Source organism: Dasypus novemcinctus, chromosome 6 (assembly GCF_030445035.2).
Source record: "Dasypus novemcinctus isolate mDasNov1 chromosome 6, mDasNov1.1.hap2, whole genome shotgun sequence".
Taxonomy (NCBI): Eukaryota; Metazoa; Chordata; class Mammalia; order Cingulata; family Dasypodidae; genus Dasypus; species Dasypus novemcinctus.
This window is the reverse complement of record NC_080678.1, coordinates 23941435-23959361: the sequence shown is the minus strand read 5'-3', so window position 1 is coordinate 23959361 and position 17927 is coordinate 23941435. Positions and strand designations below refer to the sequence as shown.

At 39.4% G+C, this 17927-nt stretch overlaps 1 protein-coding gene across 1 annotated transcript in view; it reads left to right on the top strand.

The window, feature by feature from the left end:
* TDRD1 (tudor domain containing 1) overlaps positions 1-17927 on the top strand; it is an 84519-nt gene that overhangs the window by 26463 nt on the left and 40129 nt on the right. The window contains exons 8-11 of the mRNA XM_058299480.1: positions 11900-12004; positions 12217-12399; positions 13318-13461; positions 14010-14181. Of these exons, the coding sequence (XP_058155463.1) occupies positions 11900-12004; positions 12217-12399; positions 13318-13461; positions 14010-14181 (604 nt within the window). The remainder of the gene's footprint in view (positions 1-11899; positions 12005-12216; positions 12400-13317; positions 13462-14009; positions 14182-17927) is intronic.

Here is a 17927-nt window from a genome sequence, read left to right as displayed (position 1 = left end):
TTTATCTCTCCAGAAGCGCTTTGTCTACATTCTTACTGTGAACCTTGGGGCCTGCTTTGCAGGGCTCCCCACATCTCCCTCTTCTTTATTATAGAAAAAGGCTGCCAGCTATGACTGTGCCTGTCTTAGGTTTGGCCCCCTCTGGGACTCCTACCAGTCATTGACTACCAGCAGTGAGGACAAGAAACTTGTCCTAGGCAGCTCTTTAACTAGGGGTCTGTTCACATCTTATTGTGCCTTAAGGCCTTTTGAGTCAGATGTAACTGGGTGTTTTGTTTGTATGCGGTATATCTGCTGTTATAAATGTGCACAAATTATGGGTAGTAAGTACCAGAGAAGTAGCAAAAGACAGACCAAAGCCAACAAATAACATAAATTTTAACAGAGGAGTTCTCAAGGGGCAAAATTTTGTAAACTGTTTAGCAGATTATGAGCAATAGCTTCAGGATATAAGGTAACAAGATGGCTGATTGGAGGGCCAGAATTTCATCATGTAAGCTCCTTAAATCTAAACTAATATTTTCATGATTCCAAATTCCTAGCAAATGGAGACGGACAGCAGTCCAATTCCGTTTTGTATTATTGATCAATACGGGGGTAAAACAAACAAAAGTATATCGAGGATGACACAGAAGTTGCATCCGATATTGTAAAGCATCTAGTTGATTACCCAAAGAACAGTTTCCTCCAAAGCATTTAATATTTGTTCTGATTTGTGATCAATGTGTTCTTGGTCCTGAAGAGCCAAGGAAGTATTTTGTGCTAAGGAACTGACAAAATGTGTGACTTGTATACTTCTGAGAAAGTGCATGTCCAGCAGTAAAGGAGGATGCAATGACTAGTATAAGTGTTAATAATACCAGCCACAATTAAACCTAGGGCTTGAGGGCGCCAGGGGAGGGGGAGGGGGGCTACTAGCTATTGGATAATTTGCAACACTCTTTCCCAGGGTGTCCCGGAACCTGGGGGTGTTTAAGCGTGTGGGAAGCAAAACAAAAGTAGACTGATGGACTATCAAGAGATCATCATCCCAATTAGCAGTAGTAACACAGTTAAATTACAATGCAAATGATATGCATAATAATACCCTTCTACCTTTGAAATGTTATCAGTTCCTGCTGTGATAGCTTAAGGGGAGGGCACTCAGGCCCAAAGTCCTTAGGTAGACACAAGCTGCAAGTTCACAGTTCCAGGATTTAAGTTAATGTGATGCATGGCAGCTACCAATTGCCACAGATCTCGGGAGTACTCGTTCTGGGCTGGTGAAAACATTGCGGACAAAATCTCCAGTGGACTTAAGATGGACATGCAGATACTTAACATGCTGTGCCCAGGTATACAGTACCTTACAGAGTCCAGTGATGTTATGAACATAACCACATGCCATTAAGAGTGAATAACGGGGAAACGGACTTTGGCCCAGTGGTTAGGGCGTCCGTCTACCATATGGGAGGACCGCGGTTCAAACCCCGGGCCTCCTTGACCCGTGTGGAGCTGGCCATGCGCAGTGCTGATGCGCGCAAGGAGTGCCGTGCTACACAGGGGTGTCCCCCCGCATGGGGGAGCCCCACGCGCAAGGAGTGCGCCTGTGAGGAGAGCCGCCCAGCGTGAAAAGAAAGAGCAGCCTGCCCAGGAATGGCGCCGCCCACACTTCCTGTGCCGCTGATGACAACAGAAGCGGACAAAGAAACAAGACGCAGCAAATGGACACCAAGAACAGACAACCAGGGGAGGGGGAATAAAATAAATAAATTTTAAAAAAATTAAAAAAAAGAGTGAATAACGGAGCCATCATGGGGTGCTGTGGGCTTGTTAGCTTTTCCCACGTGTCTTCCCCTTTTTGTTTTATTAAGCAAAGTTTTAAGAGTATTATTGGCATGTTTAATGATAGTCTGTCGTTGGGCATTTTATGGAATGCCAGTTATACGCCAGAAAATAGTAGCTGTTTTGTTATTGTTGTAGAATTTGAGAGAGGTTCAATTATTTGTGTATAGAGAGGCCAGGACTCAGGAATGAGTTTGAGAAGGAAAAATGCTTTATTGACGGCCAGCGGGACTCGGGAGCCCCGAACAAGATTTTTGAGTCCCTTTTATACAGAGAGGAAAGGCCAAATGGTCCTTTTGTTTCAGTTCTTAATAGGCTTGAATTAGCATATATCTTCCACATCCTAGGTAAGCTTTTAGCATGGACTTCATACATTCTAGATAAGCTTTTAGCACATTTGGTTTGCATTTTCCTTGACTATTTAAAGTTTATAGACTTTGCATTGTTAAACTGTTCCCTGGGACTGGAGTCCATGCCATGGTCACCAAGGGCAGGACTGCAGCCTCTTGCTGTTCCACACCCACAAGTTAGGACAGACAGTTTAGGTTAAGGTTATCTTTGAAGAGGTAAAGAGCCTCCCACCCATAGCCCACATCATTATAAGAGCTCCAATGCAGTGTCTGTAGCAGTGAAAGCATACCTCATCCCCCCCAAGAGCAGGAAGGGTCCGATGTCACAGTCCTTGGAGTGAGCATAAAGGACATTCACAGGTGATAGTCATGAGCTGGTGGAGCTACTCAGCTTCCTTTCAGGTCTCGGTGGTATGGCTCTGGATCTTCATGAAGGCATCTGCCTTAACAGTTCTGAAAGGGGTGTTAGAGGAGTGGGCAGAGACATGACAGTTACCTGTTACTACTAGCAGGTATCCTGGATGTTTTTCCATAGATCTGAGCGTGATTTACAACAGTCTATCATTTCTGTCTTGCTTTTATTATTTGCATTCCACCCGTGGATAGGACTGGCAGTCTTCAGAGTGAGGAGACACTATTGGGTTAAATCTTTCGCTTTCAACAGGGCCTTCTATGCTGCATACAATTGCTTTTTTATATTGTACTTTTGGCCTCTTTCCAGAATTGTGATTAAAAACCAAGGGGTACTTGTTTAGAATTTTGCCTTTGCCACAAACCCCACCCAAAGCCAATATTGGTGCTTGCCACATCCAATTCACAGGTTAAGTTAATGTCCACAATTTCCCTCCCTTTTATTTAAAGCAACTTGCTGGAGGTTTTTGTACTTTCATGAAGGACCTTTCCGAATTAATACATAAAATGGTTTTAATATTTGAGCTAAATGAGGGATGAAAGATTTTTAGTGTTTTAACAATATTACAAACTCTATTAAAAAGAGAAAACATTGTACTTTATTAATTACAACAGAGGGTATAGTTTTGTTTTACCCAACCAAACAGCATTTAAGAATTTGCTAGAGCAACAGGGACTTTGCAGCCTGTTTTAATTGTTTGCCTATTTTAGGGTTTTAAGATAAGATACTATTATTTCTGATGTTTCTTTTAATTTTTGGAAAAGAATTACTGGTTAAAGTAATGTCATCAGTAGACTTTCAGTCATAGATTTTTTGCCACCAGGCCACGAATAATGGTTGGGCTATGCACACAGCCTTGGGGAAGCACTTTAAAAGTCCGTTGTTGGGTTTTCCACAGATAGGGGAATGCAGGTTGGCTTGACTTGTTTAAGAAGATACTAAAGAAAGTTTTAGCAAGTTTTAAAACAAAGTGATAGTGACACAGTTGGATATTAATTTCTTGCAACAAACTAGCAGTATTTAGGATTACTGCATACTACAGTGTTATTACTTTAATTGATGAGAAAAGGTTTCTGTGACAATTTTTTTATTATAATTAAAACCATAATTAACCACATTGTACTTTATTTTAATACTATTCTGAAATACTGGTAAATTTATATGCTCTTAAGTATTCATATGAACCTTTTACCCATACAACTTTAATTAACAGAGGATTAAAAAATCCTGCTAATTATATAACGCTTTTAAACACCTTCCATTCAGCTTATAACATATTAAATGAACGCAACTATTTATTACTTAAATTTTTCTTTCAAGGTAAAAGAACAAATCTCTTGTAACCAGTTTGAAATAAAATCCTATTTTTCAGGATTTGATTTTGAGAAAGCAGGTTTGAACATTATGTTCCTTTAAAGGAGATAAGACCTTTTCTTTTTCGAACACCAAGGAAATGATAAGGTTAAAGCACAAGACGTTATTTTGGTAAAACAGACTTTCTTTGTATACTGATCATTCAGGATAAAAACCCTTTATAAACTTATACTAAAACAGACTAATGACTCGAGAAACTTTGAGAAAGAACAAAATTTTGACTTTGCATTAGTATACTACTTGATACTAAACCTTTTAAAACTTTATAGACTCAGCAAATCTTACTTAACTTTAACCATAAAAATTTCCTTTCCACGAACCTTTTGCACATTCTGTGCTTATTCAGGTTTAGTCCCACATTTTACCATTTCTTAATAACCAATCATTTTATTTTAGGACAAAATTATTTTGTTTTTTTTGTTTTTTTTTTTTTTAATAATAAAAACACATTCTGTACATCCCACATACATAAATTACCAGACAGACGTCTTACAACATATAATTACCATCAACACTAAACAAACTTGTTAAAATAATGAACTTTTTTTCACTTTAAATACTTAGTAGCATGCAGTACCAGAAACAGTCTTTTAGAAACAAGTTGGCAGGGGAGGCTGGCTGCCGACAAGTTTTCCTGTTATAAAATTAACTTTTGTTATTATTAATTCAGTTTCTGTTAAATAATGACTTCTTGGAATTAGCCATGTAAATACTTTAATTCAGACAATGCTTCCATAAACTTCTTATATATATGAGACAAATTTTACCTTCACAGAACACATTCCCTTATTTAAAGTTACCACAATACCTTTTACAACTTTCCACATGCATTTAAGTCCCATGAGTTTATCAAAATTAGCCATCCTATTTTCAGACAAAACACACCTTTTTGAACAAACATTAAATTTCAGTCAGCATTCCCACAAACTTTTAACCCTTTTTAATATTCATTTAAGTTTTACATCCTTCATTTTATCCTGTGAAGAAAAATAAACATTTCAGTTTAGGCAAGAACTTATTTTTTATGAAAGGACTCACAGTAATTTTGTTAATCGAGATTTAACAGTTTTTATCATTGTAGAGATCTTATTAGCATTTAAACTTATATATTAATGTGTTTATTTAATTTTTGGCTGTTTGAATAGAGCTCTTTTTAAAAAATTTTATTTATTAACTTATATTACTATCCAGAGTTATCAAAATATACACAGACATTGAACAAACAGACAAACACAAAACATGTACAACACACCAATAGAAACATACAGTTCACAATTGACTCATAATTCTTACTTCTTGGTATAGCTGTTTTAAGTTCTCCATCATTTCACATCTTAGATTTTACTGTTTTTACGATTTCTTCTGGAATCCATGTTGCCTGTAACATGCAAGCTTGTTCTTAGAAACAATTTTATTATCAGCAACCAGTTAAGATAACTTGAGCAACATAAATGTGGTTAAGCTTTTTATTTAGCAGTTTAGACAGACCATTAACACACATTTTTTGGATTGCTACTCTTTAAGACTACACTGAGACTTGAAGTTCAGGAGTAAACTACTGATTAAAACCAAAAATTCCTTTTAACACCTTGATAAAAATTTTGTACTAATTTTATTATTTGGGTTAAATAGGCCCAATCAGAATTAGCATGGACACAAAACAGAACACCAATGTTGCCATGTTTTTCTCCTTTTCCAGTGGAGTAATTCTATTAACCCCTACTAACCCACAGCTACATTATCAGGTAGACAGCAGGGGGTTTGCAGAGTTGCTGCCAGAGTAATTTCCTTATCTTAGTTAACACTTTAACAGAGAGTTTTCTTACAAGCCTGATTCACTAACAAGGGCTTTATTTAGCACTTCTTCCTGTGTTTCATATAAAAATTGCAGCTGTAAAGGTTCATAAGCTCCATTTCCAGTAAACATGTCCTTAGTAATGGGAATATAATAAGTACAATTTCTCTGTGCTTGGGCACTACTCTCTTCAAACCAGTTACTCTTCCGTAACAAACAATTGCCCCTGTCAAATAAGCCTTAGCCAAAACCATCCAATCCTTGGGACAAAGAGGATCTTGACCTACTGATTCTACCAGTGATAAAGTAAAAAGGGCAGTAGACCCATATGTATTACAAGCAGATTTCAGTTCTTTTAACAACTTAAAAGGAATGGGTTCAAGCAGACGTATAGGCTGGCCAGGATTGTTGGGACCAGGGCGTTCTAAGAGAGGAAAAAGATTGAAATCAGAAATATCTTTGCCCTCCACACGGGTGGACTGGAGATTGGCTTGCAAAGGAGACCGGACAGGAGGGGAAACATTAGGGAAGGAGAACCAATGTTAGGGTTGACCGACAGAGGCGGCTATCTGCAACACTTGTTGATTCTTTAAAGACAACTGTGACAGCTGCCATTGAATAGTTGTAGGGGAAGACTGGCAGTTGTCCTCCTCACCTTTCCTATCATTCTCTAGGTCTACTGGAGGAGCAGAAGACTGTTGTAACAAAGTTTCCTTACCCTGCATAGCACCTCTTTCACTTTCACGAATTGGATCCAGTGAATCATGAATCAAAGTCCGAAAGTAAAAGTAGTTACTGGGATATTACTTGGCCCCTCAGCAGCACAGCGGTCTCTTAAGTCTTGACCCACCTTTTACCAAATATCCCTATTAACCATACCCTCCTCCGGAAACCAAGAACAAGTCTGCTGGACAAAATCTAAAAACTACTCTAACTGTTGGATGGTGACCTGGGAACCTTGGTCAGACAACACTGCCTTTAACACTTGAACATACAGATTGCGTTGAGAAGAACTGCGATCCCCCATGCTTTACACTTGGTGCTTCTATCCCCCTTACAGGTTTCAGTGCAGCCGACAACCTCCCCCTGGGATAGGATCTCACACCTGAATTGATTCTGTGTTGCTCCTTTGTTGCTCCTATGTGTATAACATTATAAAATGCACTTCTTGTGTAATCCAAACTCCGCAAAATGGGTGCACTGCTTTCCCTGTGCCTCAGGTCTGTGTTCGGGTGCCACTTGCTGCGACCTGCACAGCTGAACAGGTTCCTGAGGTGGGAGGAGTGTGAGGCTGAGAAATGAAAGACACAAAATAGCGGGGGCCAGGTGGACCGTGAGGCACTTGCAACTACCTCAGGCCCTTGGCGTAATCACTCACTGTATTTTACACAATATGGGGAAACAGCACATTTGTAGGGGGGGGGCGGGTTGTGTTTCTAGGTTACTACAAATATAAAAGTTATTCTTCTATTCATAAGCCTACAGATAACACAATTTCTTTCTTATCCACACTCAGCATATTCAGCTCAGCACATGACCTTGCCCAGTGGATACCTCCTATTTTATCTCCAGACTCTCCAGGTGCACTTTGTCTACTTTCTTCCTGTGAACCTTGGGGCCTGCTTTGTAGGCTTCTGGGGACCCTGCTTAGCAGGGCTCCCCACATTCTTGGACCTTACACCAAGAAACCAAGAAAAAAAATAGATGAATGGTACTGCCTAAAACTGAAACTTTGACATTTCAAACAGTTTTGTTAAGGTAAAAAGACTGCTAACTCAATAGGAAAAAAATCTTCAGAAACCACATATTTGATAAGGGATTGATCTCTGCATTTTAAAAAGAGCCCACACACAGCTTAATGTCAAAATGACCAATTTAAAAAAGGGCAAAAGAATTGAACATTTTTCCGAAGTGAAATACAAATGGCCAAAAGGCACATGAAAAGATGTTCATGATCACTAGCTGTTAGGGAAATGCAGATCAAAACTACAATGAGATATCATCTCACACCATACAGAATTGCCATTCTTTTTTTTTTTTAAAGATCAGAAAACTACAAGTGCTGGAGAGGTTGTAGAAAAACAGGAACACTCCTTCACTGTTAGTGGGAGTGTAAAATGGTGTATCTTTACAGATGACTTGGCAGTTGCTTAGGAAACTAAACAGAACTGCCATATGATCTGGCAATCCTGCTACTAGGAATATATTCAGAAGAACTGAAAGCAAGGATGTGACAGATATTTGCACACTGATGTTCATAGTCGCATTATTCAGAGTTGCTTAAAGATGGACATAATCTTAAGAGTCCATCAACTGATGAATGAATAAACAAGATGTGGTATAGTCATATGATGAAATATTATCCAACTGTAAGAAGAAATCATTTGGGGAAGCACATGACAACATGGAGGATCCTTGAGGATATTATGTTGAGTGAAAAAACCGGACACCAAAGGATGAATATTGTGTAGGTCTCACTGATATGAACTAAATACAATGATTTACGGAGCTGGACTGTGAAGTGTAGGTTGGTGGGAGATGGAATGTGGGATAAGGAGAGGGAGACAATGCTGGATGTATATAGAATGTTTAAGGTCAAATGAAAATATATATGGTAATGGATGGACTTGATAGTAACATTATAATGAATATAAAAAGCTGTTGATTTGTGGATGTGTTGTGGCTGAGAGAAGTAGTCTAGGGAGATTAATTTTGGTTGGAGGACAGCTGGAGGATAATGTAGGGAATGTATAACAATGATTTTGGCAGTAGACGAGGATTGTGGTTACCAGTATAAATACAGAAATGTTCTCCTACAAGGTGTTAAGAATGTGGTGATACATGGGAAAAATATAACTAATGTAATTTATAGACTATAGTTAACATTGTGTTGTTTTTGTAGCAAAAGCAAAGATGGTACTATATTAATGCTAAAGATTTTAAAAATACAGGATTTGATTTTGTGAGATATGAATATGATTAAGCATTTTTTTCTCTTCATTTTTTTTCATTAATAAGGAGATCCTGACTATGTCATTTCTCTAATCTGTGTGTGTTTTTGTATGCTCAGAAAGATGGACAATTAAGTTACTAGTTGGAATTAGATGAGATAAAAGTGCCTGGACAGAGCATTTTAGGAGTAAGGCTTCCTTAACTTGTTGAGCTGCCTTTTTTTATTTTATTTTTTTGAATTAGAAGTAAAGTTATTAAAAAATATATATGTGTGGGAGTAAATGTAGCTCAAGTGGTTGAGCCCCTGCTTCCATGTGTGAGGTCCTGGGTTCAATCCCTGGTATCTCCTAAAAATACAGACACACATTTGAGAGTTTAAACCATTGACATTTCATGTAATGACTGATAAAGAAGGATTTATTCAGACTGTTTAGTAGTTTTTCTGTTATGTCTTATATGTTTTTCGTTTCTCAGTTACTTTATTACTCCCTTTTTTTGCATACCATTTTGATTTCCTTTTCTATGTTTTTAGTTATCTTCTTAATGGTTACCTTTGTAAATATATGAACACCTTAAACTAATAACAATATAGTCAACCTAGTTTCAGTATTCAAATTCTCTACTCTTATATATCTTTGTCCCTTCCATTTTATATTTTTATTGTTTCAAATTACATCTTTATAGTTAGTATACCCATTATCATAGATTTGAAATGTTATTTTACTCATTTACCTGTTTTGGGGGTAGAAGCAGTTACAAATCAAAAGCACAGTAATACAGGATTTTATATTTACCTATGTAGTTACCTTTATCGCTGTTCCTTATTTCTTCTTATGGCTTTTGTCTAATGTCTTTATTTCATCCTGAAGGACTCTCCTTTAGCATTTCTTACAGGCAGGTCTTCTGGTAATGAACTCTGTTAGCTTTTATTTGTATGTCATAATTTCTCCTTTGAAAGATAAAATTTTCAAGACAATAGAATTCTTCATTAACAGTTATTTTTCTTAAGGACCATAAATATATCTTCTTGCCTCCACGGTTTCTGATGAGAAATTCACTTTTAATTTTATTGGGGTTCCCTTGTATGTGACTAGTCACTTCTTTCTTGCTGCTTTCAAAATCCTCTTTATATTTTTGGATTTTGACTTTTTCACTCTGTGTCTTATATAGATTTCTCGGAGTCTGTCCTACTTCAAGTCTTTGTGCTTCCTACATGTGTATATTTATGTCTTTCATCAGATTTGGGAAGTTTGGGCCATTTTTTTTTTCTAATACTTTTTCTGCCCCATTCTCTCTCATCCTTTCGGGACTTCAGTGATGTCTATGTTGGTATGCTTGATAGTGTCCCACAGTCCCTTGGTTTCTGTTTATTTTTCATCATTATTTTTTTCTTTCCACTTTTCACACTGGGTAATTTCAGTTGTCTACTCAACTTCACTGTTCTTCTGCCCTTTCAAATAAACTGCTGAATCTGTCTGCTTAGTTTTTTTTTTTTTTTTTTTAAAGGTATCAGGGCTGGGGATTGAACCTGGGACCTTGTATGTGGGAAGCTAGTACTCAACCACTGAGACACAACTGGCTCCCTAGTTTTTCATTTCAATCCTGTATTTTGCAGCTCCAGAATTGCTATTTGATTTTTGATAATTTCTATTTTGTTCTGACATTTTTCTGATTTCCTTTAGAACTTTGTATGCATGAGTTCCTTTTGCTTGATGAACATAATTCAAAACAGTTGATTTAAAGGCTTTGACTAATAATTCCAATGTATGAGTGTCCTCAGGAATGATTTCTGATAATTTTTTTTTTCTGTGAATGGGTCATACTTTCCTGTTGGTGTATTTTGTAATTTTTTGTTGCAAACTAGACATTCTGAATATTAAGGTTTTTGTTTTTTTTAAAAGATTTTATTTTTTTATTTCTCTCCCCTTCCCTGCACCCCCCAGTTGTCTGCTTTGTGACCATTTGCTGTGTGTTCTTCTGTGTCTGCTTGTGTTCTTGTCAGCGGCACCGGGAATCTGTGTATCTTTTTGTTGCGTCATCTTGCTGCATCAGCTCTCCGTTTGTGCAGCGCCACTCCTGGGCAGGCTGAACTTTCTTTCACGCTGGGCGGCTCTCCTTACGGGGCGCACTGCTTGCGCGTGGGGCGCACTGCTTGCGCGTGGGGCGCACTCCTTGCGCGTGAGGCTCCCCTACGCGGGAGACACCCCTGCGTGGCATGGCATTCCTTGCATGCATCAGCACTGCGCATGGGCCAGCTCCACACGGGACAAGGAGGCCCGGGGTTTGAACTGCGGACCTCCCATGTGGTAGGCAGGCACCCTATCCATTGGGCCAAGTCCACTTCCCAATATTAAGTTTTTATAACCCTAGAAATCTAGTTCTTCAGCTCCTTTGGAATTTGTAGGTTTGTTGTTGAGGGCTGGAGCCATCAATTTGTGACTTTTCAAATTATTTCTACTCCCAAAAGGGCAATAGGACAAGAATAAAGGAGGGGAAATTGGTATTGCCTCTGTAAGACTCCTCTGCTGCTGTTGCCTGTGGGAATTGGAACTGTAGCCACCCTCAGAGCCAGCCCCTGTGATCTGAAGTAGCTGATCAAAACCAGTGATAGGCAATCAGTCCATACTCCTTGGGGTTTTGGAGGACTGCATCACTATAGCCCACCCTGGGACCAGGAAGCTGCACCAGGAGCCTGAACTGGACTCCCTGTTGCTACTCACCACATGGCTGGGGGTAAATGGTAGCCGCTGCTGGGAGAGTGAAATTCACGATATTTACAGTTTACCAGGCTCTTTCTCCAGGTGTTCCCTGGATGCTACACAATGTTCCACTAGATTACAAAATTTCAGAATAGTTTATTAAGACAGTTCCTGCTAGTTAAGCCATTGTTTTGGTTGAGGGACTGATCCCTGGAGCTTCCTGGTTGGCCTTCTTCCCACAGGTCCTCACATATTCTTTTATAGACTCAACTTTAGCATCACCATCATGACCCAGATCTTGGGGTGATCTGCAAGGCTGTGTCCACTGCCTGTTCACAGTGTGGTGCCTTCCCTATTTCTAGGCGCTCTTATTCAAGCTTAAGGACCAGGCTACTTTGGCCTCAATTATAGCAAAATAATAGCCACAGTATCATTGCAACAGGAAGAGGGGCTATTTATAAGTTAACTTACATATGTATTTTTTTGAAACCAGAGTGACTATCCACTTGGAGTTCCTAAAGAAAAAAACGTTTGTGCTGAGAAAATAATGTATTCTGATTTGAGGAGTTTACAGCTCAGGAAAGCCATGGAAATAAAGGTATTTGTCTTTTGACCTCCCTAGAAAGAGATCCAAAGAACTAGAGATTTTTATTTTGTTTCCTGTTTTTAATTTGCATTTATAAGGTAACTACAAAAGAAATCTGATTAAATTGATAAAAAGTGCCAAAAACAGTCTACAGCACTTTTTGTAAGAAATTTGCATGTGCTTATGTTCCCAGTGAATTAGTATATCTTTTCTATCTTTGACAGGGTACCGTTACTGAATTCAAACATCCAGGTGACTTTTATGTGCAGTTATATTCTTCAGAAGTCTTACAGTACATGAACCAACTTTCTGCGAGCTTAAAAGAAACATATGTAAATATGGTGCAGGAAGAAAATTATGTTCCTGTTAAAGGGGAAGTTTGTGTTGCCAAGTATACTGTTGATCAGGTAACTCCTACTGAAATGAATTATTTAATAAATGTTTTATGTTACTTGGTCATATCATCTCATCAGGCCCAGTGCTTTAAATGATGCATTAGATGACTGAAAGCCAGACTGGTGACACCCCTGCTGCTGCTGTTCTGTCTCTAGGCCCTCTAGGCTTGCTTCCTCCCTCCTCTAGCTGCTTCACCTCTCCTAGCCTCCTGAAATGCTGGCTGGAGACTGATGGCTAGTGCTAGAGCTTGTTCATTTGTGTAACTGAGGCATTCATGTATGATAGTCTATTTGGCTAAAATAGCTTTGGATACTTGTGTATGTTAAGGTGTCATAATTAGACAATTTTAGGGATTTCTTAGCAAGATTTTTAGAAAACTAAGTTGATTTTTTTTTAAAGATTTATTTTTTATTTATTTCTCCCCCCACCCCCCAGTTGTCTGCTCTGTGTTCATTCGCTGAGTGTTCTTCTGTGTCCACCTGTATTCTTGTCAGTGGCATCGGGAATCTGTCTCTTTTTGTTGCGTTGTCTTGCTGTGTCAGCTCTCTGTGTGTGTGGCACCATTCTCGGGCAGGCTGCTCTTTATTTGCGCTGGGCGGCTCTCCTTAACGGGGCGCACTCCTTGCATGTGGGGCTCCCGTATGTGGGGGACACCCCTGCCTGGCACGGCACTCCTTGCGTGTATCAGCACTGCATGTGGGCCAGCTTATCACCCGGATCAGGAGGCCCTGGGTTTGAACCTTGGACCTCCCATGTAGTAGGCGGACGCCCTATCCGTTGAGCCAAATCCGCTTCCCTAAGTTGATTTTTAAAATTGAATGTCTCAGAACAAAACTTTCTGTTGTGTGTCCTGTAGATTGGGTTAAGAGTTTGTTAATCTAAGATTTTGAAATTCGTTGTGAAGCAGAGTAACATTATTTCACCTTTAGACCTGGAACAGAGTAATAATACAAGATGTTGATGTGCTGCAGAAGGAGGCACAAGTCTTATATATTGATTATGGAAATGAAGAAAGAATTCACATAAACAGAATTCTCCAACTAAACAGAAACATTGGCTCATTTCCTCCTTGTGTGAGTCTTCTTTTACTTTCTAAGTTCCTAACAGTGTCCCAAAAGAGTTGTTTTTAGTGTTTTGATGGACATAGTATTTGCTTGTTCTCTCTGCCATGGTTATTGTTAAAAATAACCAAGCTGCTGTCGTATCTTTTTTCACATAGGTGAGTACTCATTGGCCATCTTGGCTCCATTTTTATTATGCCTTATTTAGTAAACTGCCTGAGGTGAGAAACTATTAGCATTTTTAGGCATGTCTTATTAATCTGCTCTTTAAAAAACAATCATTTTTATATTTACTACACTATTTGGAAGTGGCCTGAATATTTGCATAATTGAGGGTTATTTTCTTTTCATGAATTTCTCAAGCTTTCAACCCAAAATAAACATTGTAAATAGTTTAACAAGAGAGACAAATACTTAACCATAAAGTTATCTCAGTAGTTAGTACCTGAAGCTTTTTGATAAATTTTTCTGAATGAAATGCATTGTCTTTTAAAATGTTCAAAGAATTAGAGTCATTTTAAATGCTAATATTGGTAAGTAACATGTGCAAAATCTTTCAGGCTATAAAGTGCTTTGTGGCCAATGTTAGCCCAGCAGAGGGGACTTGGAGCAGTGATTGTATCAAAACTATTAAATCTCTGTTACTGGAGCAGTACTGCTCTATAAAGATTGTTGACATCATAAAAGAGGACGTAGTTTCCTTTGCTGTAGACCTTACGCTGCCAAGTTCAGGTAAGCACTAAGTCTTTTTAAATTGAGCGCTTCATAGGTTATTCTTGTTAGAAAGCTGCACCTGTAAGTGAACAAAAGCTCACCCGCTTGTGGAGGAGAAAAGAATTTTATTAACGATCTTGCAAGAATGGGCGCCCAACCTGGATAAAATGGCCGGCGCACCAAACAGCAAGAAACAATAACATTTATACCCTAAACCTAACACTCAAGTCCCTCCCCTGTTCCCTGTTGATTGGGTACTTCAGGGGTTACAGCCTATCCGAATCATCTTAAGGTCTGCAGTTCCCACTCTCAGGTGTTGCTCCCGCATCCCTACACTCTGGCGGGCTGGGCAGGCTGGGGGCAGCTTTTATTCCTGGCATGCTTTTCGAATTTGATGCCGTTTTCACCATTGGACCCCCCTCGTTTTGAAGCCACTTTTCAAATTCCTGGCACACCAAGGCTGTTAGAACCCCTTTCCCTCCCTCCTTGAACGGCAGAGCCGGCTCTGGCTTCCCCTTTGTGAAAATTATACTTGACCCTTTCCCACAAACCCCCCCTTTCTTTTAGACTCTTAGTTTTTACAATTTAATTTCTCAAATCTGCTAAGAGCCTCCTCGCATTCTTCATCATAGAGATCTTCTTTAAGGGGGTACAAGTTGTTTTGCTTGTACTGTGTGGGCATCTCTTTGGTTAGGGCTGTTTCAATGAGTTTTTGAGCTAACCTTGGGCACATGGGGTGATGCAACATCTAACTGCTGTGAGTACCCCAGCCACTATGATAAGGGAGGTCAGGACAGATTGTGCTACTCTTTTCCATTTTCCAAACCAGTTCTCTAACCACCCTGTGAGTGGGTTGTCAATGCCAGAATTTTCTCCTAACTCTTCAGATAAGGGTGTTAAGCCTTGCAAGGCCTTGGTGATAGTCCCATCTGGGGCTGTATTATTGGGGATGAAGGTACAGCAACTACTTCCAATCATAATACAGATGCCTCCTTTTTCTGCTAGCATCATGTCTAGGGCTATCCTAGTTTCCCAGGCCATTAGGCTAGTAGCATCCAACTGTTCTGCTATTCTCTTAAGTGCATCCCTAGTGTAATTGATAAATCTTTGTTGATTATAATATATATTGTTAATCCAATCCACATTTTTGTTAAGAACAAGAATGACTCAAATCCTGCAGCTACCTGATTTCTAGCTTTAAATTTGTTAGGGACTCCCTGGGGAACTACTATACTATCTAGATAAATTTGGTCATCAAAGGAACCAGGTAAACGTCTTTTCTTTCTCTCTCTCTGGTTTTGTGTTTCTTCCTCTTTTCAACTGCCAGGGTAAATGGGATGGCCAATTGAACTAGAGCACAGGCTCCTCCCCACTTCTCAGGTAACAGCAGGCGGAGGATACCCTTTCCACAGTACCACCAAAGGTCTGCTCAGGGTATGGCCAAACTGGAGAAATTGCCAGTACTAACCTCACTCACATTCCATATTCGTGTACACAAGGCCATGGTACCAAGGTCCTGGAGCCCTTTTCCCCATCTAGAGAGACAGGCAGAGTAACTTCCTGGACCAAAGTGGGAAGCCACTACAGCTTTGGTGTTTCCCTTTTTGACAGGGAAAGAGAGGGCTCACTGTACTACAATTTTCACCAGGAGTAGCACTCTAGAAAAGGAGTATCATGCCCTTAAACTCCCATTCATGCTTTTCCACACCTAGTGGAAAGGGTACAATATGAGCTGTGGGTCCGCCAGTTGTAAAGTGTAAGAGCTGCTTTAGTTCAGACTCTGAACTGTGTATGTGACCCGTTCTACCCAGGCATTTACATCTCCATATCCTGTTTCTCTTTCGGTGGTCTGCTTTAAATCCTCCACCTTAAGTGTCCTGTCTGCTTTGGGATCATTTTGCATCGGGGAACTGGCCTTTGGTGGATTTTCCCTTGGTATCTCTGAAGAGTTAGCTGGAGGAGACATTGTTGACATCATATCCACAGGGGGAGGAAGGAGAGGAAGGACTCGAATTCAGAACCTCCCCAGATGATTTTTACCTGTAACCTCTACCTCCATTCCATATACTCTTATTTTTTTTAAAAAAACACATCTTTATTGAGATATAACTCACATCATACAATTTATCCATTTTAAGCATACAATTCAAGTGTCTTTAGTACATTTAGAGATGTACAACCATATGTAACTACAGGGTACAAGGTTACCCTAAAATATTCTAAAATTATGGTGATGGTTTTTGACCTTTTAAATCGTCTAATTCGTTGGCATAAAGTTATTCCCTTATACTTTTGATTTTTGTCAGATTGTTGTTGGTGTAAATTCTGTCATTCTTGATTTTGATATTTCCCCCCCCTCCTTAGTATATTTAAAAGTCTGTCAGTGTCACTGCTTATTTTCTCAAAGAACCAACTTTTGGTTTCATTGATTTTCTCTATTTTCCCTTTATTTTTTTAAATTAGGGTTACTAGATCACAAGGAATGTTACATTAAAAAACATGAAGTTCCCATATAACTCCCCACCCCCCACCACATCATTTTTGTAAATTGTATTTTTTTGAAGATATATACATCACAAAAAAAAGTTACATTAAAAAATATAAGAGGTTCCTGTATACGCCCCACCCTCTTTACCATATACTCTATTGACTACTTGTTCCCTGATGCTGCTTCCAGTTTCTTAATAGTTATTACTACTGGATTGCACTGAAGACTTTTGCAGTCTGGTGGGGTATTACCTTTATAAAAGGTTGTTTTTACCCTTTAATGGCCTCAAACTTGGTGAGACCCCTCCCATATTCAAGGTCCATCCCTTACACTGGGTAGCCCACCATTCATTGTCCCAGGAAGGTCTTGACTGTAACCATTCTCCACTGGCTCTGGGCATAGGTATTTATTTGCCCCATTCATTCATCGCTGGTGCTCCAAATTCCCACAGTCTGTTGGCAGGCGTCAAACTGCACAGTCTGGGACTCCAGACCTTCAGTTTTATTTACTGTCAATTTAACAGGCTTTGTCATGACCTGAATCTGAAACATAGTATGATTATTCTCATTTTCAGAAACATTAAATCCTACATCTGCTAGTCTCTTAAGGCACTAGACAAGATGGATATAGATAATAACCTTCCCTCTAAGTGGAGAGATATCTTCCCACAAAGTTCATTGACAGAGAGTTTGAACAGTTCCTTCCCCTTTCTGATATGCCCTCCCAACTATTGCCTTCTCAGAGTGATCCTTAAGGGATCTGACGTTGGAGTTATTTCCCAGAACTTGGATGGTGTTATTGGGTACTTATCATCTGATTTAGGTCCTGGTCCTTTTACTTGAGAATAGGGGGTCCAGCCTTTTTCTGCTGTTTGGACTGCAGTTTCAGTTGTCAACAAAACTTGATAGGGTCCTTCCCAGGTTGGCTGAAGTTTGGACTCCTTCCATGACTTGATTAGGAACCAACTGCCAGGTTGGTGTTGATGGACAGTGAATTCAAGAGGCGGGCTCTGGGCCAGCAAACTACGATGCCTGAGGGATGACAAAGTAGAAGACAAAGCCAGTATATAATTCTTAAGGAAGAGACCCTCTGACTCTAAGGAAGGGAGGTCTCCAGTCCTCCTAGGAAAAGGCAAGCCAAAGTGCATTTTGTAAGGAGAGATTCCCAGTTCTTTCCTAGGGGCAGTTCTAATCCTCAATAGGGCACTTAAGCCAAGGTAACTTTGTTTCTAAGACCAACTTAGAAAGATGCTTTAAAGTTTGATTCTTTCTCTCCA